At 37.0% G+C, this 25,319-nt stretch overlaps 1 protein-coding gene across 2 annotated transcripts in view; it reads left to right on the top strand.

Annotated features, from left to right (window-relative positions):
* CNTNAP4 (contactin associated protein family member 4) overlaps positions 1-25,319 on the top strand; it is a 246,845-nt gene that overhangs the window by 198,831 nt on the left and 22,695 nt on the right. For both annotated transcript variants that reach the window (XM_079118280.1, XM_079118281.1), the window contains 4 exons: positions 11,336-11,506; positions 12,234-12,452; positions 22,491-22,730; positions 24,334-24,558. In XM_079118280.1, the coding sequence (XP_078974406.1) occupies positions 11,336-11,506; positions 12,234-12,452; positions 22,491-22,730; positions 24,334-24,558 (855 nt within the window). The remainder of the gene's footprint in view (positions 1-11,335; positions 11,507-12,233; positions 12,453-22,490; positions 22,731-24,333; positions 24,559-25,319) is intronic.

Below are 25,319 nucleotides of genomic sequence, written 5' to 3'. Positions count from 1 at the left end.
AAGAAAGAAAATTCCTCTGATTCTAGATTACATGATTTTCTAGATAGAAAAATCCCAAAGAATTTATTTGAAAAATGAGTCCAGCAAAGTCCCAGGATTGGAGGTCAGTATGCAAAAGCAATATTTCTCTATGCTAATAATAGAAAAATTTAAATGAAATTTTAAAAGTAACTTTACAGTAGTGTCAACAATATGAAAAAAAATTTGTACAAGAAATTGGCATGTTTTTCAAAAAATGTACTTGGAAAAGCAAAGGAACAAAGCTAAAATATTTTGAAAACTAAAAACAAAGCCTGAGACTTAACACTGCATGAGTTTAAGACTTTTTATAATACTACAATATTCAAAGTAATGTGGTATTGACATCAAGATGGACAAGGAGATTCACGGCATAGAATGGCGAGCCCAGAATAAACCTACTCATCCCAGCCTGAGTGCTTTCTGACAAAGCTGCCAGGCAATTCTTTTCAAGATGCAGTACTGGAACAATCAGAATTCACTTGAAAAAGAATACAAAGAAGAAGAAAGAAAAGAATCTCAGTTCATACTTCAAAGTGTACCCAAAAAATCAACTCAAGATTCATCATAGACTTAAATATAAAACCACAAACTATAAAAGTTCTCTCAGCAAATAGGAGGAAATCTGAGTGACCTTGAGTTAGGCTTAGTGTTTTTAGACACACCACTAAAAGCACAATCCATAAAATAAAATGTTAAAAAACATGGGTTTCACCAAAATCCAAAGCATCTACTTTTAAAATGATACTGTTAAGGGAAAAAAAAAAAAAAGCCACTGACTGGAAAAAAATATTTGCAAAATGCATGTCTTATAAAGGCTAGTATCCAGAATACAACAAGAACCCTACAGTGCAATAATAAAAAATCATATTAACAAATGGGCAAAAGATTTGCACATACTATTCCTAATAGAGGAAATACATGGATTTCAAGTAAGCTCATCTGAAATGAAGATCCTGAACCTCATTAGTCATTAGTGGAGTGCAAAATAATATCTCATTGAGATACCAGTATATAACTTTAAGGATGGCTAAAATTAAAGTAATGATAACAATAAAAAACGATTACAAATACCAAGTGCTAGCGAAGATACAGAGTATCTGGAACCCTCATACGTTGAGGCTGTGAATGTCACATGGTACCCCTTCTTTGAAAGCAGTTTGGCATTTTCTTCTACTATTTAACCCAGGTAACATGCCATGACTCAGCAATCCCATTCTTAGGATTTTATACAAGAGAAATGAAATGCCTGTATGCAAAGGCTTATATTGGTTTTATTCAGAGTCTCCTAAAGCTAGAAGCCACCCACATGTACATCAGCTAGTGTTTGGGTATGCATCCCATTTTTCTCTGGTGTGTGCACGATACATGGTGGAATACTACTGAACAGAAAGGAATGGAGGCTTGGTGTACATGACCACATGGGTGAATCTTAATTGCATATGTGAGGTGAGAGAATCTGGACTGGGAGCAACATTCTTTGATCCCATATTTAAGATAGTCTGGAAAAGTCAAAACCATAGGAACAGAAAAAGAGTCTCCTTTGCAAGGGCTTCAAGGTGAGAGGAATTTTACTAGAAGGCACAAGGGAACTTGCAACAAGTGAAGGAAGGAAATGTTTTATATCTTGAATGTGGCAGTGGTTTTGTGGCTTTATACGTTTGTCAGGATTCCTAGAGCTATACACCAAAAGGCTCAGTTTTACTCTATGCAAAGAGACTAAAAGAAACCCCAAACCAAAAAACAAGTGATAGTATGAATAGTTATGTTTGCCTGATTTTAAAAGCTGGGTCATTGAAAAGTCACCAGGAGTAAACTCCTAAAATAGTAAACAATTTAACAACATGGTCGCTCTCCAATTCTCCAGGACACTTCTGGAATCCTGCTGAAGATGTTTCTAACTCGTATTAACTTTAAACACAAAAGAGTCAAGGAAAGAATCAAGGGAAAACATTTCAGTTTACCAGTTAGCAGGAGGTGATGATAAACGGCTTCGGGTGCTGTTGTATCTACTCGGTCTACCAGGAATGGTGGGGGCATCTTTATTTCTGAAGTATCATCCAAAGTCCTCTGCATCAACAATCCCTGCCAGCCGTCATTAAAACACCTGGAGAGCTTGTTCTAACGCTGGTTTCTGCAGCACATCCCCAGAGCTTCTGGTTCAGGAGTTGGGATGGGAGCGTTCCTAACAAGTTTCCAGATGCCACCGCTCCTTCTTGTGGCCCACAGGCTAGTGCCCATCTGGCAATTCTGTGTTACCAATGATGAGGTTAGTACAGAAATTCAGAGTACATTTTTAGAATGATTTATGTCAGTCGGACAGAGTAATTTATGTCTGTTGAGCATAGTGGTAGTAAAAATGGTCTAGGGATGATATTTTTTATGGTTTTGTTTTTCTCGTTCCATTTTTCTAGTAGTTTATTTTTATCCTGTTTTTACAAAAAGCACTGGTTCATGATTGATTAGGAGGATAGAGGAAGAAGCATGTTCTCTAAATATGGTTTGAGTATCACAGCTGTAGCTCAGCGGTTGGTCTGGGCTTGAAGGTGACCAAGTGAGCTGAGGCAGGGCCCAGAGTGTTCCAGTTTTAATTGTTATATTCCACAGCTTCCCTCAGATGCTAAGTAGAAGGGGTAGATGTGCAGAATTGACACACAGGGTCAGGTTAGGTTTTTAGCTTACAGCAGGAAGACGTCTATAGGGACCTTCTTCTGTTCCTGCATTTTTGCTGCAGAAAGAAAATTCCTGATGGTATCCAGCTCCAATTCCTTCTCACTCATTTGCCTTTGTCTGCAAAAGTCTCCCCAATTCTTTTATGGTCCCCTTTCAAACTCAGATGAAAACTTTTCCTCAGTGTAGATTTCCACAGATCTCTAGAAGAGAGAGTCCTGCATTTTTGGGGGGAGGGGGGAAAGGTTGAACATATTTCAAGGATATATTTCTCATACTGGTTTTTAATTATTTTTGAACCCCTCAAGAGCAGGGTCCATTACTCATTCACTTTTGTGTTCCTGGTGTCTTGCACATTACCTGTTACATGAAAGGTAATCAATAAAAAGCAGTTTATAAAAGAATAATGATCCATCATATATAGCTAAAGGAACCAATAGCAGTAAGAAACAGAAATTATTGATTGCATAAGTAATTAAATGGTAAGCAGATATATACTTTTAGTAGTGAAATGAGTTTAGATATATTGGAAGACTGGTTTTGATTAGAAAAAAATAGTACAAAGAACATCTAGTTCCATCTGAGCCATTTCTCATATATAAATATATATAGGCTGTGGCAATAAAAGTACTTTCAAATGGGAACTTGATTTTACTTACTATGAAAGTTCACTTTTTCACCCATGTTAGTTCCTTTATAAAATTGGATCACGTTTTTACTTCTTGCAGAAAAATATTATTTTATGGTCATTTTAGTCTGTTTTCTGTTTTGTTCATTTGACAAGAACATTTACCTAGCCAGTTTTTGCTACTAGTTACGTTATTATTTGCATAGTGATTTGTTTTTAACTGTTAACCCCTCATCCTATTATTAGAGCCTCTCTATGCATGAAATTTTTTTGAATTTGATTTATTTCTTCTTGGATTTTATTGTTAGGTGGTTGATATTTTCCTTTTATTTGCTGTCCTAGAAAGATGCATTAGTGATCTATTTCCTGAATTAAGATTCTATAACAAACTCATCTGGCTCACCCCTGCATTGTTTTTGATTTTGGGGAACAACTTTGTTGAGATATAATCCACATGCCCTACAATTCACCCTTTTAACATGTACTGTTCACTCCTATTTCACTATATTTAATCATTTTAGCATATTACCCCAATAATCAGTTCCCCAAAATAGATGCAATGTGGTACAAGGCATATGTAGTATGTATTTTGAAGTTGCTGCAAACATGTTCTAAATTTCCGCTCTCTGTATGTTAATCTGAACATTCAATATTTTAAGTTCTTTGACTTTGAACTTTGAACCCGTTTTACTAGAAGTATTTCTTTTCAGTTAATTTGTTGTGTTGAAGTTTTGTGATTAAACAAAGCACCTCTAAAACTTACGAAGTTAGGAAAAATTGTTCTAAGTTTTTTATTCTAAGAAATGCTTGTGTCATTGAAATTAGTTTCTTCATTTTGTCTTCATCGACTAGTACAGCTGTCTGAGAAATCACAGCTGCCCAGAATGCATTAAATAATCAAAGGTGCATGTAGGCAATAAATAACTTTGCAGAAGTTAGGTGTTCAGGCTGGAAAAAGATATTGACCAATAATTTGGTTAATTTCTCTTCCATTTGACAGACTTCTCTTCCATTTGGCAGAGAATATATAAGCCATTAAAAAAAAGTAAGGATCAATTCCATTTTAGCAGATAATAAGATAATTTTGTTAGCTCCACTATGCCTGGCAATCCCCCTTTGGGAAATTATTTTAATTTTTGTGTTTTATTTTAACTTACTGGGTTTCCTATCTTTAATTTTCCTGAAGTTGCTTTACGTTATAATCTCATTTTCATGTTACTTCTTTTTCCTCCTCTGTTTTCCTTGTTCTTTCCATCTGTTCAACAAAGATTCCAGTGGGTATCCTTGGATATATGTTCTATAACTAACCTGGAGTTCTTCTAAGCTATCTGATGGTCACAATACAATGATAAAGAAAATCTTATAATTTTATTCAACAGGTATTAATTAATCTCCTGCATTGTGTCATGCACCCCCCCCACACACACATGCAGAGAGAGAGAGAAAGAGACTACACACAATGAGCAAAACAGACAAAAAAAAATCTGTATTATTGGTGCTTTCAATCTCTTGGAGAGAGACAGTAAACAATTATGTAAAATATATGGTATGGTACTGCTAATAGGCATGAAGAAAGTAAAATTGAGGCACAGGGGGCAATTTTAAATGGAATGACCATTAAAGGCTCACTAAGAAGGTGACTTTCAAATAAAGATCTGAAGGAAGTAAGGGAGCTAGAGATGCATATGTCTTTGAAAGAGCACTCTACTCAAGATAGAGGGAGCGGCCAGAGGAACCATGCAGAGAAGGGAATGTAGCTGCCATGTTTGGAGCAGCCAAAGGTCCCAGTGTTTGGAGCTTAGTGAGCAAGGGGAGGGTGGTGGAGGTCAGAGAGGAACCCAGTGATCAGATCATGGAGGATTTTGAAAATCTTTATTTTTATCCTTAATGAGTTTGGAAAGTATTAGGAGAGTTCAAGTAGAGGAATGGCCTGATTTAAGTTATGTTTCAGTGAGATTGAACAGAGCACTTGTTCCAACAAGGAGAAAGGAGAGTGTGAAGGAGACCTTGTTACTAACCCAGCTGAGAGATCGTGGTGTCTTGAATAATGGCCACAATGGTGCATTGTGATACGGGTGTGGTTTAAAAGGAGGACAAACAAACTTTGCTGATGGGCTGGTATAGGTAGCAAAAAGAAAAGTCAAGAATGAACCACCATTTGAGCCAGCTATCTCACTCCTTGGCCTATACCCAAAGGACTTAAAATCAGCATACTACAGAGATACAGCCACATCAATGTTCATTGCTGTTCAATTCACAATAGCCAGATTGTGGAACCAACCTAGATGGCCTTCAATTGATGAATGGATAAAAAAACTGTGGCATATATATACAATGGAATATTACTCCGCCATGAAGAATGATAAAATGATGGCATTTGCAGGCAAATGGATGAAATTGGAGAATATCATGCTAAGTGAGATAAGCTAATCTCAAAAAACTAAAGGATGAATGATCTTGCTGATAAGCGGATGAGGACATATAATGGGGGTTGGGAGGGGTTAGCGTTAGGGTTAGGATTAGGTTTAGGGTTAGGGTTAAGGAGGATGGTAAGAATGGAGGAAGGAAGGACTGTATAGAGGGAAAAGAGGGGTGGGAGGGGTGGGGGGGAAGGGAAAAAAATAACAGAATGAATCAAACAACAATACCCTATGTAAATTTATGATTACACAAATGGTATGCTTTGACTCCATGTACAAATAGAGAAACAACATGTATCCCATTTGATTATTATTATTTGGTCTAATAATCAGAGGGCTAGAACTGACATGAATTGAAATGGGGAAGATTGCTTCTGGGGTGAAGGAGTTACAATGGAATATAACTTCAGTTTTTGGACATGTAGAGGCTGAAGTGCCATTAGAGATTCAAATAGAGATGTGCAGTTGTCAGTTTGGGAGTTCCAGGCTTCAGGCTACTATATTTATATAGCTATATTTGTATAAAGGCGTGAGACAGACTAGGTGGGATTTTGTGAATGGAGATGGGTTATGAATGACAGGGCCTTGGAACATTCCAATTGTGATAGATTGAGGAGGTGAGGAGGAAGAAAGAAACAAGACTGAGAATCATACCACTAATAAGTAAGGCAGAAAAGTATAGTCATCGTGACCTCCAAGTGAAGAAATGTTTGAAGGAGGAGGGAATATCAACTATGGTAAATGTTGCTGATAGCCGAAGATGAGTACTGAGGTAATTGAATTGAACAATGTGGAGACCATTGATGACTTTGTTGATGGCAGTTTTGGGCAAGTATTTGGGGATAAAAGTCTGGAATAGGTTCAAGAAATAAGAGAACACAAATGGAGGAATGTAATGTTAAGTGCAAAGAAAAGTAGGAACACAAGATTGAGTTTCTAAGATGGGAGCAAACAGCATGTTTGTGCCAATGGGAGAGGCCCCGTGGAGTAAGAGCAGCTGATCATCGTAATGGGAGTGAATGTAGAATGTAGAGAAGATGCAGGAAGGAGAGTGGGGCTGGGGTGGGAGTTTACAGAACATCTCTTCTTCCTTTTCTGCTCTCAGAAGATCACTAGAGAAGTTCAAGGATGAGAAATGGGATGGGGTGTGTTTGGGAAGAGTGTGTGTGAAATCATCCTCCAAGAGCATGGGCCAGAAACTAGAAGGGAAATACAGTGTGATCACAGATTTGTCTTCAGAGCTCACGTTGGGCATTGCTATATCCAACATATACTTACAGCTGGTGTGCTTTGATTATAATTAAGCCCTATATGCAGGAATCCTTAGGCAATACACACATTATGAATAATTCACTAGTTTTTATTTTTGATGATGGTCTGATAAAATACTTCATCAAATTAACTAGTACATAAAATATAATCTAGGCCTGGAAAAAAAAAATCAGTGTGCCTTTTCACAAATGGCTAAAATGGCCAGTGTATATATGTGCCCACCTAAAAAAAAAGGTGATGTCTATACTTTGTAGCATGAAGTATATACAAGTACAAAGCCAAAAATTAAGAGCTCTTCCATTTAAAGTCAATTGGAGCATCCAAATATTTATCGTCAATTGGAGTGTTAAAAACACAACCATCTGAATACCAAGTTACTTTTGATTTTAACCATGTAAATCGAAGAATCACACTTTCATTAGTGTATGGTCAATGAAAAGTTCATGATTAATTTGTCACTTATCTATTTTGCTCAAGCCAAAGTAACTCTGTTTCTGTTGTTTGAATACCTAAATTTGGTTATAACTGACCTTTGGACGCTTTCTCCCCTTCCCAAATGGATAACTGGACAGGGATTTTACTGGATGGTCACGTGTATTAATGAAGGGATTGGATCTTAGGTAGACAAAACTTATCTTGTATTTATAATATGATCTCCCTCGTATTAAAATATTGCTATTTGTTAGTTGAAAATAGGTTGCTTCCTACAGGGAGGCAACACTGGGATGGATCTCTTCCGTTTTCTAACACAGCTCCCACCCTTTCCCACCTTGCTGTGACCTTCATAGGAACAACTGATGGATAAGCAATGACAAACTTAAAAGTGCTTCACTCATCTCATTTACTATTTTATATATCCTTTTACACCTAGACCAAAAATAATTGGATGCTTGCTCCAAAATTCCATCCTTCTAGCTCCTTCTAAAACAAAATTGAAAGTGTATGTCTTTGAATAATTTAAGTATATACACATGCATTTGCCTTGGCTATTGATATCCACACAGTTTTATACAAAATTAACATAAGAATAATGATAAGAAATATCTTCTTTATCAATGATGCATACAGTTATTTAATTACAAAGACTTCTTCTCTGGCTTCCTGAGAGGTATTTGCCCTATCAAGTCTGTGTCCTGAGGGCAGGAAGGAGTTTCTTACTCTAGGAAACATCTACGAACCACTTTGTTCTCTTTTACACTATCTGCAACCCACAAGCTGTAATCCTCTCCAGCCAGATTTCATTTTCAATTTTATTTTGCTCATGGATTTCTGTGGAGGTTCATAAATTGGTTGAAAACAGGAATAAAAGTGCTAAAGAGGGGAACCAGTGAATTATAAAACCAATACATAGGTTTCTATGTTCCAATAACGCCATATGTAATTAATCTTAGAATTTTATTTCTGTGAAGAAATCCTTATTTTCCAGCTTACTTTTTAAGGATTCATGAATATTTTTAATTTTTGTTGGGTTTTGTTGTAGCATATTCATATTGCATAAAAATGTAATTGATCACTTTCACTCCCCAATCCCCTCCCCACCCTCCCTGATTCATAAATATTTAGAAGATGTGTTTGACTACTAAAATATTCCTCACATCAGCATTTCAATATTTTAACATTTCTTTTTTCTTTTTTTTTTTAAACTTTTAAGAAAGGGCTCTCGTCACTACTCTCCCTCAGCTGCCTCCCCAGCTCTGGTAAATCACTAACCTACTTTGTGTCTCTATAGAACTGCTCTTTCTAAAAGTCTAGTCTACAAAGAAGATAAACAAAAGTTGAGCAAAACAATTCTTTTTAAAAGTGCATATAATTTTAACACAGTACTAAGTTAATTTTATAAAGGGACTCAAACTAGTACATCTTCTATGTAAATAATTTGTGGATCTTGTTTTTATTTATACACACACACACACACACACACACACACACACACACACACACCCATTATGGAAAGATAGAAGGTGGTGTTCCTAAAGGAATTTCAAATCTCTAGTACTCTCTGTTGAATTCAAGTGAAAATAGATATTATTAATTTGTTAATTATTAAGTATTGTTACTTAGAATAATGGGTCATAGTATGATTTTGTTGGGATAGCACAAGAGCATCTTACTTTTAGAACTGGAAGTCACATAGCATGCAAGTACTTTCAGATCTGCTCCTAGGGCAGCTCAGGGATTTTCCAGCCCCTTGCCCATGGAATCCTCTTTCAAGGACCTCAGCTTCCTGCTGCCTGCCTGCTGAGTTCTGCTCTGGCTCCTCCATGCCTTGCCTTTCTCTGAGGTTGCTCCAGTTCTTCTGGGGGCATCTTAGCACACTGTATGCAGAGTTGAGATATCACATGCCATTAACATTATTTGACCATGTAAATATTGGCCTTTACTTTCTTTATAATTGTTTTGAATTAGCAGCCATTTCTTAATCCCATAAACTGTCCTTATTTCATTTTGTACTTATTGTGAATTATAAAATAAGATTTGCCAACTAAACAAAACATACTATTATGTGTATGAGAGTGTTTTAGCTACCTCATGTAACGAATTGTTTTCATTACTATAAAAGCATCCATTGTACAGACAGCAGCAATTCACAGAATTGCTCCTCTGTTTCTACCAGTTCCCTGAAGCCTTCTATATGATGCTTTATTAGGTTAGTTATGTTACAATATGAAACAAATGAAATGTTATGTTTTATAATAATATTATCTAATTCAAACCTTTAAGTAATTCTGAATGTTCCCTTTCTAATCAGACAAAATAAGATTTAATAACATTCCATAATGTTACAGCTTTATTTTAATTTCCACATACAACATTTCAAGAGAAGGGTGTTGAATTCCTTCTAAAAATAGACCAGGTAAGAACTCTCAAGAACACAAATGTGTTGTTATCTCTGACTTGATATTATATCTTTTCTTATATTCCTTCCTAGAGACTAAAGTGTGTAAGCATAGAAATAGCTTGGAAAAGGACACAAGACTAGGCTTGACATGACTCAGATAATATATAGTTTCATTTGACTCTGGGGAAAAAAAAATCCTCGAAGTAAGATTATTCTCAGCTGAATAAATTCAATTCTAAAATTGTCCACATACAAAATAAGAATTGACTTTTGAATCAGGTTCACAAGGAAAAGAGAAAAAATGAAATAGTTGTAAGAACTGTTTAGTCCAGCATTTATAGGAAATAAGTTAAAGTCTAAGGGACATGTAGAAGCAGAGTCAAGTTGGTGACTTTTAAGTAGCTAGGTATAGTTCTTCACTAACATAACTAGCTGTTGTTTTGAAATGGAATTTTCACTCCAGAGGAAGGTCATTTAGATAGGAGAATTCAACCCAGTGTTGGGAGTGCTATGAAGGCAGTTGCCTCAGACTAAAGATGTAAATTCCTAGCTGAGTTCTGAAAACTTGCTGGGGCAGCTGCACTGCATGGTCTTTCTCTGTTGCATGTATCTGGCTGGATACATTGCATTTATTCTGTATTTTCCATATATTCTGCTGTATAACACCTACAATATCTTTTTTCAAAAGGAAAATTACAGATATAAAGAAAAACCAGGCATGCGAAAGTGAAGATCAAATGTTGTATTTGAATAATTATAATTAACTTTATAGCCTACATATATTTTCAGATCTGTTAATTTGTATCTCAAAACTCTTAAGCATTTTCTGTCTATTCTGAGCATCTGTAAACTTTCTGAGAATGCTTTGCCTCTATTGGTCATCTACCTCACTCTTATAAGCAAAGTAAGAAATGATTTTGAGTGAAAAGAGTATTTTTTTATGAGAAGATCCGTACAGCACAGAGTAAGTTTGCCTTGGTCTTTGTTTGGATGACACTATTTTGAATGTCAGTCTCAGCTGAGGAAATCACAAGGCTCATGAATGGAAATGGTTGAGAATGTAACTCTGTGAAGTTGTGTGTGTGGGAACAAGAACCAGTGTGAGCTTCTTTAGGAATTGTGTTATTCAAAGCAGATATGAATAACAATTAACACCCAATAAAAATTAACATTTTCAAGTAATAAAAGTTAAGCTATTAATCAAAGTTGGGTGAAGCCTTAGAATGTTCCTTTGGCAGGGGGACGTACTGAAGTTGGGATTTTTTTTTTCAATTTAAACCATTTCAGTACCCATCATGCCCATCCTATTGGAAGGAATCAGGATTTTCCTCTGAAATTTCTAATCATATGAAAAAACAAAAGCAGTTTGTATGACTGAGCAGCAGTTTAGTGAGAATGCTTGATATAGAAAATACTATGTATCATTGTGTGTCTTGAATTTTTCTTACTTTTTGAAATTTTTTTCTTTTTCTTTTTCTTTTTAAACAGGGTCATTTTGGAATTCAGCTTCCTTCAATACTGAGGCCTCATACCTTCATTTTCCTACTTTCCATGGAGAACTTAGTGCCGATGTGTCTTTTTTTTTTAAGACAACAGCTCTCTCGGGGGTGTTTTTAGAAAACCTGGGAATTACTGATTTCATACGAATAGAGCTACGCTGTAAGTCTCCTTGGCAGAGAAGTCTATGGGAATCTATTTTTTAGTAATAAATCCTTTAATTAATTTTTCAAGAACTCATGTTTCTACTTCATCAGCTGAATCTTTTCTTTGTATGTCCCTTTGTCAAAATTCTCTGATATTAACTTATTCTTTTCACAAGAAAATAATTTGATATTAAATTGTGAAATATGGCAAAATTATTGATATTTTTTAGAAGCAATTTAAGAAAATCTTAAGTTCAAATAATTAAAATTTTAAAGCCAAAAATTTCAGGTAATTACAAAATTACTTAATTAGACCAACTACTCATATCAATTTGATATACTCATGGTTGCTATTACTATCTTAATATCAAATGCATGCTGCATGCCTGTAAAATTATATAGATTTCAAATTGTGGAAACAATTACTTTTACATAAAATGCCAGATGCTATTTCGTTTTCATCCCCTGGGTAAGAAGCTTTACTCTTTATCAATATAAAATTAACTTAGAGAATGAATTTCTTAAAATCTCTTGTATTTTTTCAAAAAGTACAAATGTATCTTACCATCTTAACCCACATCCAAAGACCCCTTTCTAAATGATGTTATTGACTTCTTTCATAAAATTAAAGTTTTTTTTTTTTATGTCCAGTGATGATATGCAGTTGTTGAACACTACATGTGTTGAACACTCAGCTCTGCTATGTGAACTCACTTAAATAGTCTCATGTCTAACATTTTCAGCTCCAACAACAGTGACCTTTTCATTTGACGTGGGCAATGGGCCTCTGGAAATCTCAGTGCAGTCACCCACCCACTTCAATGACAACCAGTGGCACCATGTTAGAGTGGAAAGGAACATGAAGGAGGCCTCCATTCAGGTGGACCAGCTGTCACCAAAGACTCAGGCTGCTCCAGCTGACGGGCATGTCCTGTTACAGCTCAACAGTCAGCTCTTCGTGGGTAAGTTGTCTTTTAAGCCAATGGTCATTTAGTTTTACAATGTTAGTACACAGATGGGCCAAAATAAAATAACACTAACTATAAAAATAATGATAATCACAACCAGTGGATATAATGAATCACCACTTATTAAAAACCCACACTCCAGGGGCTGGGGATGTAGCTCAGGGGTTGAGCACTTGCCTAGCATGTGCAAGACCTTGGGTTCAATCCCCAGCACTGCAAATAACAGCAAACCAAACCCATGTGCCAGTCTTTTCTAGGTGTTTCGTTTCTTCCTTGTATCCAACCTGTGAAGTAGGAACTCTTCCTCCTTTACAGATGGGATAACTGAGGTTCAGGGGCTTGGCTTGCCTTCAAAATCCACCTAGGAAATGAGTTTCAAATGTGTATGAAACTAATTCCTAAATCTGCAAACCTGCATTATATGATTTGTTCAAGTTTGTTTATTTCATTAGTGCTTCTAGTATGATATTGAAAATGTTTATCTCTGTCCCCAGGATTGAGAAACCCTCCTTGTCATTCTAATCAATGCAAACCAGTCCCCCTAACCCCTATCCTAACATATCCACATATCATGCATCATACACAGGCCACAAGCAAGAAGGGAAAAAAAGAAAAAAAAAGAGTGGAATATAGAATTCATGGCTTTACCAGTCTCACCAGTTCCTCTGCTAATTTTCCTCATTTTGCACATTTTCGTGCCGTTTTTCGATCACCTACTTCATACTGATATTCAGATGTTGTTCCTTTATTTCCCAAATCTGTTGACTTGGCCTTACAGTCTTGCTAGTGGGATTCTTTGGGATGTGTTAATTTTCCTTTTCATCTTTGATAATTACAGAACTTATGGACCATGAAGTTCGAGGAATTATCTTTTATTTGATCATTGCTCATATCATGTAAATAAAGATACAGTGTCACTCTAAAACAGGATAAATGATGGATTATCAGAAATTGTATTTCAAACAGTTTCAAGGGTTGTATTTAGAAGGAAATTCATCACCCTCTCCCTGCCCCATTATTCCTCCTGTTGCCTAATGCTCTGGTCTTATTAGCCCTATTTCATGCAATGGGTGAAGACTGTGATGTATTTGACCAAGATATATTTAGAACTTCTAATGAATTTATGTTATGTTCTCATTTTTTTATTATTTATTTTTTTACTCAAAAGACATTTAATGAATATCTTCTGTGAATAATTTTGACAATGTAATTATGATCTCATGGCCACTTGACTGACTTACTTGGAAGTATGGGAAATACTAAAGAATACTTGAGAAGGGATGTATAATTTTTGCTACCATGCTAGAAACTTGGTCAGGAAATTGACATAGATATTTCTTAAATTTAAAAAAAAAAAATGAGAGATGGCCACAACAAAAGGTATGCCAATTTAAAATCTGTCAGTAGCTTGGAAATAGCCTTACTATTCTTGGAAATTGAGAGGGCTGAAATTGTCCTCGAATTTTTCTGTGAAATATGCTGCCGTTTGCCTGTGGATGACCTTTCATCCTTGGTATGAATTTCAACTTCATAGAAATGGAGTCTCCGTATATTGTGTCTGATAGGAATTCTGGCCTTAATTTGATTTCAGGTGGCTGTAATGAAGGACTAGTATGACATCAGAAAACTGCTTTGGAACAGGCTTGAGTCCTTTGCCATCAATCATGTGCTATAATTTGAATAAGGATCGAAGAGATTTCATCTTTATTGAGGCAATTAGTCAGGCCTTTGACATCTCCATATGTGTTCAGATTTAAGAGTGGCAGTGTCTCTTGAAAGTTTTAAAGATGGAAATCTTGATTATGTTTAAGTCAAAGTCACTGAAAATAAAAAGGAAAGGCAGGAATAAAAGATCTTTGGAAAAGTTACATCTGCTATTAATAAAGATCTGTTTATATGATTTCTTCCTCACTACTTAGAGGTGACTGGGTACATTGACTTGATGTGGTATAGACATACTGAGAGAAAGATTCATAAAGAAGGAGTCAGGTGGAGCAGCTCAGGACTGTCAAGAGACCGAACTGAGGGGCTTACTTTTATCTTTACCATAGGGTAGACCATCCTCTCAGGAAAGGGTTCAGTCCATTTGCTAAAACCATGCTCAGAAGATAAAGCATGAATTTATCAATGTACAACATTACTAATACACCAGAATTTTTTTTCTAAGTTTGTAGATAAAGATATTTTTTCCCCTGCAGGTAGACAGTATGAAAAACAAATTATAATTACAAAGGCTACACTGCATTAGACCACAGTGGGTGACAGACTAGTAAAAACTCAGTAATAATTAGAGCTAATTTAATGAAGCACTTTCTGTGACCAAAAAGTTCTGTTTTCCTAAGTGTATATTTCGCTGGAGGAGGCAAGAGACAGCCAATAACAGGAAATGAGAAAGTACTGGATGTAGATATTTATACACATATGTGTACATGCTATAATGGTTTCGAAGGGAGGTGTCCCCCAAGGCTCACGCTGAGATAATACAAGAAAGTTTAAAGGTGAAGTGATAGGGATTAACTGGGTGGTCACTGTGGGCAAGTAGGGAATGACTGGAGGAGGTGGGTTGATGGGGCTGGGCCCCTGGGGTTTATATTTTGTCCATGGTGAGGGCAGCTGTCTCCCTCTCTGCTTCTTGGTGCCATATCCTGAGCCACTTTCCTCCAGCACACTCTTCTGACACGATGGTCTGCCTCACCTTGGGCCCTGAGGCATGGAGCCAGCCATCTATAAACTGAGACCTCTGAAACTGTGAGCCCACAAATTGTTCTTGTTAGGGCTTTTAGTTGTAGCAGCAAAAAAGCTGACAAAAATACATGTATCAATACCCATATGTATAAATACATTTTTGGATAGCAAGAAGAATTATAAAGTAAAAAAGAAAGTGAAGAGTCAAGCAGTAGTTTGGGCTGGGGTCTTCTGTTTCAAGGAGGGTGGTCAGGACAGGACTCTCTCTGTGGACCTTAACATTTGAGCAGAGGCCACAGGAAGCAGAGAGCCCTGTGAACTCTGGAAGAGAATTCCATGTGGATCATGCTCAAAGGGGTGGGGATGGGTTTAAGGATTCAAAGAACAGGAAGTAAATAATGTGACCAGAGAAAATGAGTGTGAGGGGAAGTGAGCGGAAAGTGGCCAAGTTATGTACAGGACTCAGGTGGCCATGACAAGGAGTGGGAGTTTTATTTCAACCAATCGAGGAAGTGCACAACCTAATTTGCATTTCCTAAGTTGTCTCTCTCCTCCTGCTATGAGGGGCTCAGATGGTGGGAATAGGGTGAATGCAGGCTATTGTCCATGTGAGGGACAATGGAGGCATGGACTGAAGAAGAGATGCTGAAATGGAGTTGGGACATTTGACATGGAGACACACACATGATGATGATTTGATAGTTGCCATGAGTTCTTTAGTGTTTGAGCCATGATAATATCCTTGGAGCAAGATGCTCCTCCATAGGTCTCTGAATTTCTCACATCCCTTTCTAGTTTTAAATTCCACCTGAAGTTAACTTCTCTTATTTTTTCCCCCTTATCTTAATTTGTAGCAGTGATTAAAGCTGTTTTCTGTTCCTGAAATTCAGATTATATTCCACAAGCCATATTCTTGCCCTACTGCAGAAAAATCTGTTCTTCACAGGCTGGTGTAAACATTTGCCTCCTTTGGGTCCTCCACTGAAATCCTCCTGCCCCATAACCACAGTCTCATCAGGAAATCAGAGATTACGTGTCAATACCTGTCATGTGCAGAAGGACCCTTATCTTGGAAGTCAGTTCTTCACATGTCAATAAATAAAGTGAGAGTTAAGTCTTTTTCTGCTCTCAGAGTTGATGATTCCATGGGTGACTGGGAATCTCTGCTTTCATACAATGTAATTGATTTTATGGTTGAAATTTTAAAGGGTAATTTAATTCCCCTTACTTACAAGTTCAAGAGTTTTAATTTGTAGTTCATCTGTCCATTTTAACAATAATTATGACCAATCAGTATTTTCAAGTGTGCATAACAACTATCATTTATATTTGGGTTCAGGGACGAATGAAGTAAACATGATTGTGAAAAATGCACCTATAGTTTTCAGCACGACTTTCATAGAGATGTTTTAAATCTAGAGACTCATGATAATAATAACAATAATGTTCTAAATCATGTAGAAGCACAATCTTCATAAATATAGAACAAAGAAAGGCTCAGTTAGTCTAAGATAGATTAGATTACTATCTAAGTGTTTAGTAACTTTTACCAAAACTTCATCTTTTTGTTTGTCAACAAATTTAGCAGCCAATTATTATAGGATGTTTCAAAGAACAAAGCTGTTTTATGTTCCTACAAATATGGAACATTAGAAAAATAGCAAATATGATTGGCATACCATCTTGAACACTGATGTCTATAAATAATATGTTGTAGGTAGTTGAATATATGTTAATTTAGATTTAAATTATACTCTTCATCATACTGACCTGGTCTATATTGATAACATTTACTAACATCTAATTTTTTGACATTAATGTTTTGGTGGTCTCTCAGACATAGTCACTGCAGGGGGGTGACAGGAAGGAGTCCAGGATGTGTCCCCCACTTCTTGCTTTCTCCTCCCCCCTGAGGACCAGTCACAGAGTAAGCTTCCGTTGTACAGCAAGACTCTGAGGCAAGATGAATACTTTAATTTCTGAGGAAAACCAATAAAAATAATAGAAAGTACTTGTGAAAAATGGAGGCAGCTGGGCAGCAATTATATATAACAATTGAAATAGGAATAAGGAAATGATAAATGGCATTGCCAAGATGGGTTTTGGGTTAGTCCACATCCAGGAAATAGGGGATGGGAGACTTCGAACGATCCTAAGAGTTCCAAATACTAGAGCAATTCTCTTCAACTCATCTAAACTGTAGGATGTCATGTGCAGCGAAGGAGGAATAGCATGAACATAAACCTTTGTATGAACAAGTGGAAAAGTGGTCACCAATGTGAGATGATAGTCAGAAACAGGAACATCTAGGTGGTGGACATCTCCTCTTCCTTAAGTAACTCCCAACGTCACACCGGGTTGCTTTGCATAATAAGACAGCCCATCTTGTTTCATTCTTGCTCTTAATCATGGCATTGGTTCCTTACCATTCTTTTCACATTCTTTCACTTTGTGATCTCTCTCGCTCTCTGTATACAATTTATGACACATCTTCAAAGTCCCATTCAGAGCTGCTACCTATTACTTTGAAAAAACAATTTTTCAATGCTTATTGGTGTATTCCACCTGTACCCTTGACCTTGGTAACATGGAGAACTCAGTGTCCAGAGTCACTGTTGTTATCACGGGCTCACAAACATTCAGCAACCACGGAAATGATGGAGAGAAAAGAATCAATCATTTTGCGAGCTGAAATGTGACAGTGGTCATTTTCTATTTTGGTTTGTCAACTCAGCATTTTTCCTAGAAGCTTCTTAAATTAGCCTTGAATTGATTTTCATTCAACCAGCTCTGCAATTTTTGTTTCCTGTCTAAATTCCTTTACTGACAAGTTTTTAAACAAGTTAAACTCCAGTTCAATGTGTTGTGACTAGAAGCCGGGGAGGTAAGGACCACTGACATAGTCAGGTGCCATTTGCATTTTGCACTTGAGCTGGATCAAACCAACAAATATTTATTGAGTGTCCAGAGTGAACGGTTTCTAGATGCCATATGCAGAGGTCGATACTGAACTCTAAGTGTACTGAAGCTCTGAGATCAGTGGTATTCCCTAAGACATTTTGGGAAAACAACAGTTGCCCTAAAAAGATATATTTGTTTACTGTCAATGGGTATTTAAGTAGTTTCAAAGATTGGATGTTACAAATATGTCTTTGTACTGTTTTCTTTCTTTCTTTTTGTTGGGGGGGGGGAGATGGTGAGCATATATTGGGTTTGTATCTGGAAGAGGAATTACTGGGTCATAGCATTTTTCTATACTGAGCAGGGGATACAGCCAGATCTCTATGACCATTTGGATATCCTTTTATGGAGTGACTGTTCAAATTTGTTGTCTAGTTTCTACAAGGTTGTCTTCTTTAAAAAAAAAGTATAAGAATCCTTATGTATTATGGGTCTCTGTCATCTAAGTTTATGACAAATATCTTCTACCTCTCTGTGAATTGAGTGTGTTTTTATATTGCTAATGGTGTCTTTGATGAACAGAAGTTCTTAATTATAATATATTCCACATTTTTCTTTTTTTTAACTTTCGGTTTTTGATATGCTAAAATATAGTCATGGGAAGAGAATATCAAATAGCCTTATGTTTGAATAATTTTTATTTCAGTCTAATTTTCTTTTGTAGTAAGTGTGTTCCCTTATTACCAATTCAGTACAATAAAGGTCATATTTCTCTTTAATGTAATCATATCATTTGTTTTAATTATGTTCTTCTGCCTTCCTTGAGGTGTCTTTTTCACGATTAGCCTACGAAGCCCTCAGTGCACTTTGCTGGGTCCGGTGGGTAAACCTCAGTGACTGTTGACCGGAGGCAGAATTCAGACGGAGTCTCTCGGGAATGGAGAATGTGACTAAGACGGCCAACAGTTCAGTTCCATAAATAGGCCCTAGCATGGTAAAATCAGAGAGCGGTGGTGGCCTCCACAGGGGAGAAGTGCAAAGGAACCCCCTCTTCCCTGAGGTTACCGCCACCAGGACAGGTTTTCACCACTGAGTTTGGCTCAGGGAAAAGTGTCTGAACTCAACACCCATGTCAGCTTTGCCAGCCAACTGCGAGCTGGAACTGCTCTGTGGTGTATGGAAGGCAGTGTTTTCCCTTCAGTCTCCTGACTTGCTCCTGGGCCCTCATGCTGGTCACTCTCTTGACCTATGCTGGGTTGAGGTTGGAGCCTTACTTGTCTTCCTCTGCCACAGTGTCAGGGTCAGGGACAGCCTCCAGACTTTGCAAGGTGATTTCTGTAACCTTGAATTTTAAAGGGCAGCATAAAGATCTTGATTTCTTTCTCTCTCCAAGGCTCCCAGGCCAATTAGGCAGTTGTTCCTAATTAATCCTCAATAATAGTCAAGCACAGCACATGAATAATTTGTTTTTATAAAAAAAATCAAAGTTTATCTCAAAGGTCTTCCTGCCATAAGAATAGGGAAGCATGGGACTAGGAAAGAGCCAGCTCCTTCTTGGTGCCTCTAATACCTGTCACTTAGACTAACTTCCTGAGGATAAGGAACGTGGTGGAAGGATTGGTTTAACTGGGAAAGGATAGCCGGGTTTCCACCTGGTGTCCACCTGAGTTATTTAGGTGCAAGATCTCAGGACTGCAGTGTGGGTGGACAGAGCCCATTGTGCTCAATCATGCAGAAAGCTGCCTCACAAGATACTCAGTTTCTGTGAAGTTCCAGAATTCATTACGTCTGATATAGCATGGCAAGTAAATTGATAGGAAATTAATTGGAAGATAGTTCTGAACATAATAGCTCAGCAGAAACATCCAGAATCAATTAATCAAACTGTAGCTCATTTTAATTGGACATACTCTAACCCTGAAAAAGCACTGCAGTCTTTAATTAAGCTTTCAAGCCCAATCCCATTTACGTTAGCCATGTTTTCCAGAAAAGTTACATCTGAAAATAAAAAGTTATTTACCTGAAACCTAATGGTCTCGTGAAAATCCTCAGGACATGTGTGACATGACTATTTATGTCTCATTAGACTTTACATTTTCTGATCATTTAAAGATGCCATTTCAAACTCTTTGACTAGGTAAACATTACCTCTTTGAAAATATAAAATAAAGACGTTCTATTTACAAAGCTAGGTGTTGATTTTCTTCTCATTATTACAAATACCATTGGCGTTTATATTTTATACACAGGCGAGCTTAAACATATACACACGCACATTTTTTTTTCCTGTTAATGACCCCATCTTTTGGCATTCTTGTGCCTATTTCTACCATTAAATCTGTCTAAATTTATTATTAGACTAGGAGCCCTTCCAGAGCCCAGTGTCAGACACAGTGCCCAGCAAAGAGCTGCTGTCTAAACTTGGAGAAGTTTAATGCCATTCAAACCAAAAATGATCTGAGCTTTAGAAGGAAATGAATTTCCTTTTCGACCGTATTTCGGAGTGGAGAGAAAGGGGGCTGCCTTGGAATGAAGGTTCCCTGTGGGTTTTAATCAACTTCTGCTTCTAACTAAATGTGTTTATTCTAAATGTTTCCTCAGCTGTCCCTGTGGGCCAATCCTCGGGCGTTTCTGTGCCTCAAGTTCCTCGTCATTCAAAACAAACAAGAAAAAAAAAAAAAAAAAAAAAAAAACTGGAATAACTAAGAACGGATTGTATTTAGTTGCTTGATCCCAAGATAGTTAGTTATTGTTATCTGCTGGCACACTAAGATTAATGCCTGAATTACAGCACTGTGGATGTTTCAGAGCAGCAAAGGCATAACAAAGCCATTTAATGTGACCGTATTCTACAGACTGTATGCCATGATCTAATGTATCATGACCTGAAGTAAATAAAATACACAAGAGGTACACTTCTAACCTAAACTGCAGGCACCTGATCCTTTCCAGAACGTTCCCATGCCAAAGATTAAACCAAGGCAGCCTGCCTTGCCCAGGAAAGATAAATCCAGGCAGGATGCCCAAAGAAGGTTGGCTGAAGACATTGAGCCCTAGGTGCTTACTGAGTGGGAGTGTAGAGAGGTGAAGTCAAGGGTAGCACCTCGGTGGAAAGAAGAAGAGAGGAATCCTGAGAATAAGGGCCGAAGAGAGACTTCAGGAATGGCAGGAGATGGAGTAAAGTAAGAAGAGTGCCAGATCTTCCAAAACTCTGGGAGGAAATCTACCCCTTCCTTGCCGTGCCCACATAACATTGGAATATGTCTGACCCCCACCACGCCACCTGTGAATTTATAAGTAGAAAATATGACCCACACCCTTAAGATCTTTGTATCCTTCATTGAAGAGGCACAGATAATGTAAACTGAAGCAGTTCAAACACAGAAATTTTAATTCAGCAATTTGGACCGTTGTATCTATGAATCTGGTTTCTAAATAGTGTTAGTTCCTCATAAATCCAGATTCTCAGGAATTCATTTTTTATGATGTTCCATTATCTACATATGATTCACCTATTCAGAAATGTTCATTGAGTTTGGTCCTCCTTCTCAGTGACAGGGACCCCGAGCATCCCTGCAGGGCAGAAGGTGCTCCCCTCCTGAACCCTGGGATTCTGACCCCAACCCCCACTCATGCTGTGCCAGCCAAGGAATGGATGGATGGAGTAGTTAGTTACTGTACAGCTAATAAATCTTTTATAGAAAACAAGTATGCAACAATTTAACCTTAAAAAAAGTAGAATTTATGCTGTGTTCTTTTGAGGTCTAGATTTGGTCAAGAAAATTGTTTCCTAAATTATAATTGATCTTCTAATTTTTTCATTGGTGCCTAATAATTATAAATAATGGTGGGTTTCATTGTGGCACGTTCGTTCTTATATATAACACAATTTAATTTCATTTCCCAATATTTCCCTTTACCCTTCCCCTGATGGTCTTCCTCTACCCTGAGAGTCCTCCTTCTGCTTTCATGACATCCTTTTTATTTATTTACTTTTCCTCTAGCTTGAACCTATAAGAAAAGACATTCAGTACTTATCTTTCTGTGCTTAGCTTGTTTCACTTCCGATTCGTGCATTTTTCTTGCAAATGACATGATTTCTTTCCCATGTATGGCCAAAAGTAACTCCATTGTGTATCTCTACCACGTTTTCTTTACCCAGTCATCTGTTGATGGACCCCTAGGCTGGTTCTGTCACTAGCTGACTGTGAATGGTGCTGTGCTAAACGTGGGAATGCATGTATCACTGAAGTATGCTGACTCTTCCTCTTCTGGATCAGTCTAAGGAGTGGGATAGCTGGGTTATATGGTGCTCCTCTAATTTTTGCCATTTTATGTCAAGTCCCAATTTTTATTCTTTTTGGTGAGGTCACAGGTTGGTTTGGTATTTAAATCTCGAATAAAACACCCAGGAACGTGTTTGCATTGGCAGTGTTTCCCTTCTAGGTGGGACAGCCACCAGACAGAGGGGCTTTCTGGGATGCATCCGGTCTCTGCAGTTGAACGGGATGGCCCTGGATCTGGAAGAAAGAGCCATGGTGACTCCCGGGGTGCAGCCTGGGTGTCGAGGACATTGCGGCAGCTACGGAAAGTTATGTCGCAATGGAGGGAAGTGCAGGGAGAAGCCCAGTGGGTTCTTCTGTGACTGCTCTTCCTCTGCCTACACCGGGCCATTCTGTTCCCATGGTAAGCCATGACATTAGACTCTCTAACCAGAAAATTTATCCAATATGAATAAAACGTCCGTTGGTTCTGTTCTGGGTAGCCATTCAAAACAAAAATATTTCCACTTCTGAATTTCTTTTGCAAAGTATCTATTGAATGCCAATCATATTTCATCCCTTAGCTATTTGACTTGGTTCTTGAAAAACGAGCCTCTATTACTGATAAATTCACAAATAGTCGCCTCTAGGTATCTTCAAGTGTTAGCTACTCAGTCTGCTATTTTCTTTTTTCTATCTCATTTTGATGCTCTTAAAGAATAAGCCTGTCAACAACTGGCCCATAGGGTAGTTCTCTGTTCTAAAATCATTAAATGCTGTATTATTATTTATGACCAAGATGTTCAGCAATGCAAGAAAATATAGAAAGCTTTATTTTTATTTTTGTTTGCTTTGGCCAAACAAATACTTTCTGTTACATATTGATGTACAACAAAATAGAGACACTCAGGCATTTTGTTGTAAGATATGATGAGTATCTGCTGGTAAAATAAAATAACTATATTTTGCATCTTCTGTTATTAACTGATAACTTGTCATGGAAGAAGAAAAGTACCAGCTATCATATTAAGTGTTCTGGATAGACTTCTTTGAATACACAAACATTTATTTTACTTGCATAGTTTGTCATAGAAAACTGACCTCCAATTAATTTAAATTCAATTACTTTGTTTAAGTGTCTCTGGGCTACTGAACATTTTTCTGAAGAAGGCTAACAGAAATTGGCTCCAAATCAAAGCAACTCCTGATTTGCAGAGAAAGCATTGGGATCAGTTAATGAAAGTTGGCAAAAGTACATCTTTCAAGGCATCTGCTTTTATCAAGAATAAGCTGTAATTTAAAAATCGACTTGTGATCATAATGACACAGTGCTGGTATCACTCTAGGAGGCTTTTACATTTAGTGCTCAGCCCCTTCTTCCTGAGAACTGGTCTCCATTTTCTAGATATAGTTTCCAGATTGTGTTGCTAGGTGCAATCAGAAATGTTACTTGGCACGCGCGCACACACACACACACACACAGTATTGAATATGAAAGGTGCCCTGAAATGCCAAAGAAATCAAGGTGCTGCTATAAGACCCAGTCAGCATCATCTACACACATATCCAACAAACAGCCCTGCATAGCACTGGAAAGAAGCAAGTTCAGGATTCTTTCTCCTAGCATCCTCTTCTTTGGCATGCATATATATTTGTGTGTATGTGTGTGTGTAAATTTGAGACTAGTGTGTCCTAACTACAAAATAATAAATAGGAGTTAAAATAAGAAAGTGGATGTTCAAGGAACTGAAGACAGGCAACCCAGTTTCTGTCTGAACTCAGAGGAAGAGACACTAAGCTTTCAGTTCTAAAGTTATGTTAATGAATTAATTATGTGTCATCCTAACATAAAGCCATTTTAAGGGCCATTATGAGAGTCCTGTTCAGTGACTGTGCTATTCTAGTTTGATGCTGTTTTTCTATCTGCAGAATTCATTATTTAAAAATATTAAGATATCACTTAACGTAACTAAAACAAGATGCTTGTACTTCAATGCTTTAACATAAAAAAACGCATGTCATTTCAGAGATTTCTGCATATTTTGGATCTGGCTCATCTGTGATTTACAATTTTCAAGAAAATTATTCCTTAAGTAAAAACTCCAGCTCCCACGCTGCTTCATTTCATGGTGATATGAAGCTGAGCAGAGAAATGATCAAATTCAGCTTCCGAACAACACGGGCACCCAGCTTACTGCTTTATATGAGCTCCTTCTACAAAGAATACCTTTCAGTTATCATTGCCAAAAATGGTGAGTGCTGTTTAGATGAGAGAAAGAAAATTGAATGAAGACTTGAGGGCAGTAATATGAATCATTCCTGGGGTTCTTGCTTCTCAAACTACACCCAGAGAACAAAGAGTGTACCTATGTTGTATTCTAATGTTGCGTTTTAAGACTACTGGCTTTTTAAATAAACTTAATCTAAAGGGATTATTTAAAATAGTTAAAATGCTTTTTTCTTTTTATAATTTTGATAATTTTACATATGCAATATAAAATATTTAGTTTATTCATATAAAGTGTTTATTATATTTCTTTATTGCTAGAAGCTTTTTACTTTTTATAATGCTGACATGACTATTGGATTGGTTTTGCAGTTCATTTGAAAATAAAATATCTCCTTGGACATGACATATATTTCCTTCTAATCAAAGTAAATAAGTATTAATGGAGTATTAATGAAACAGCATTATGCAGAAGAAAATGCCCACAAGATGACCTGTCGGTTCTAATAATAGGCAATGAAATAGGGGAATCTTGGTGTGTCCATGTAGGGTCATAGTATGTGAATCAGGAAATATGTTTGTAACATAAGCCTTGTCACAGAAAACCACTTACTGCTATTTTTTCTACCTTATATTCGGATTAAAGATGAGAATTTTAGAAATACGTTTTCTTGGTGAGAAAACAAACATAAATATGTGAATATGTTATCTCAACAAAATCAAATATGACCCAAGAGCACTGAACACCACAGTAAAAATATTATTGTTCAGTAAGCATATTTACCC

This window comes from Sciurus vulgaris, assembly GCF_902686455.1.
Source record: "Sciurus vulgaris genome assembly, chromosome: 17".
NCBI lineage: Eukaryota > Metazoa > Chordata > Mammalia > Rodentia > Sciuridae > Sciurus > Sciurus vulgaris.
Note: the sequence above shows the minus strand (reverse complement) of the source record. Positions and strands in the feature narration are given on the sequence as shown.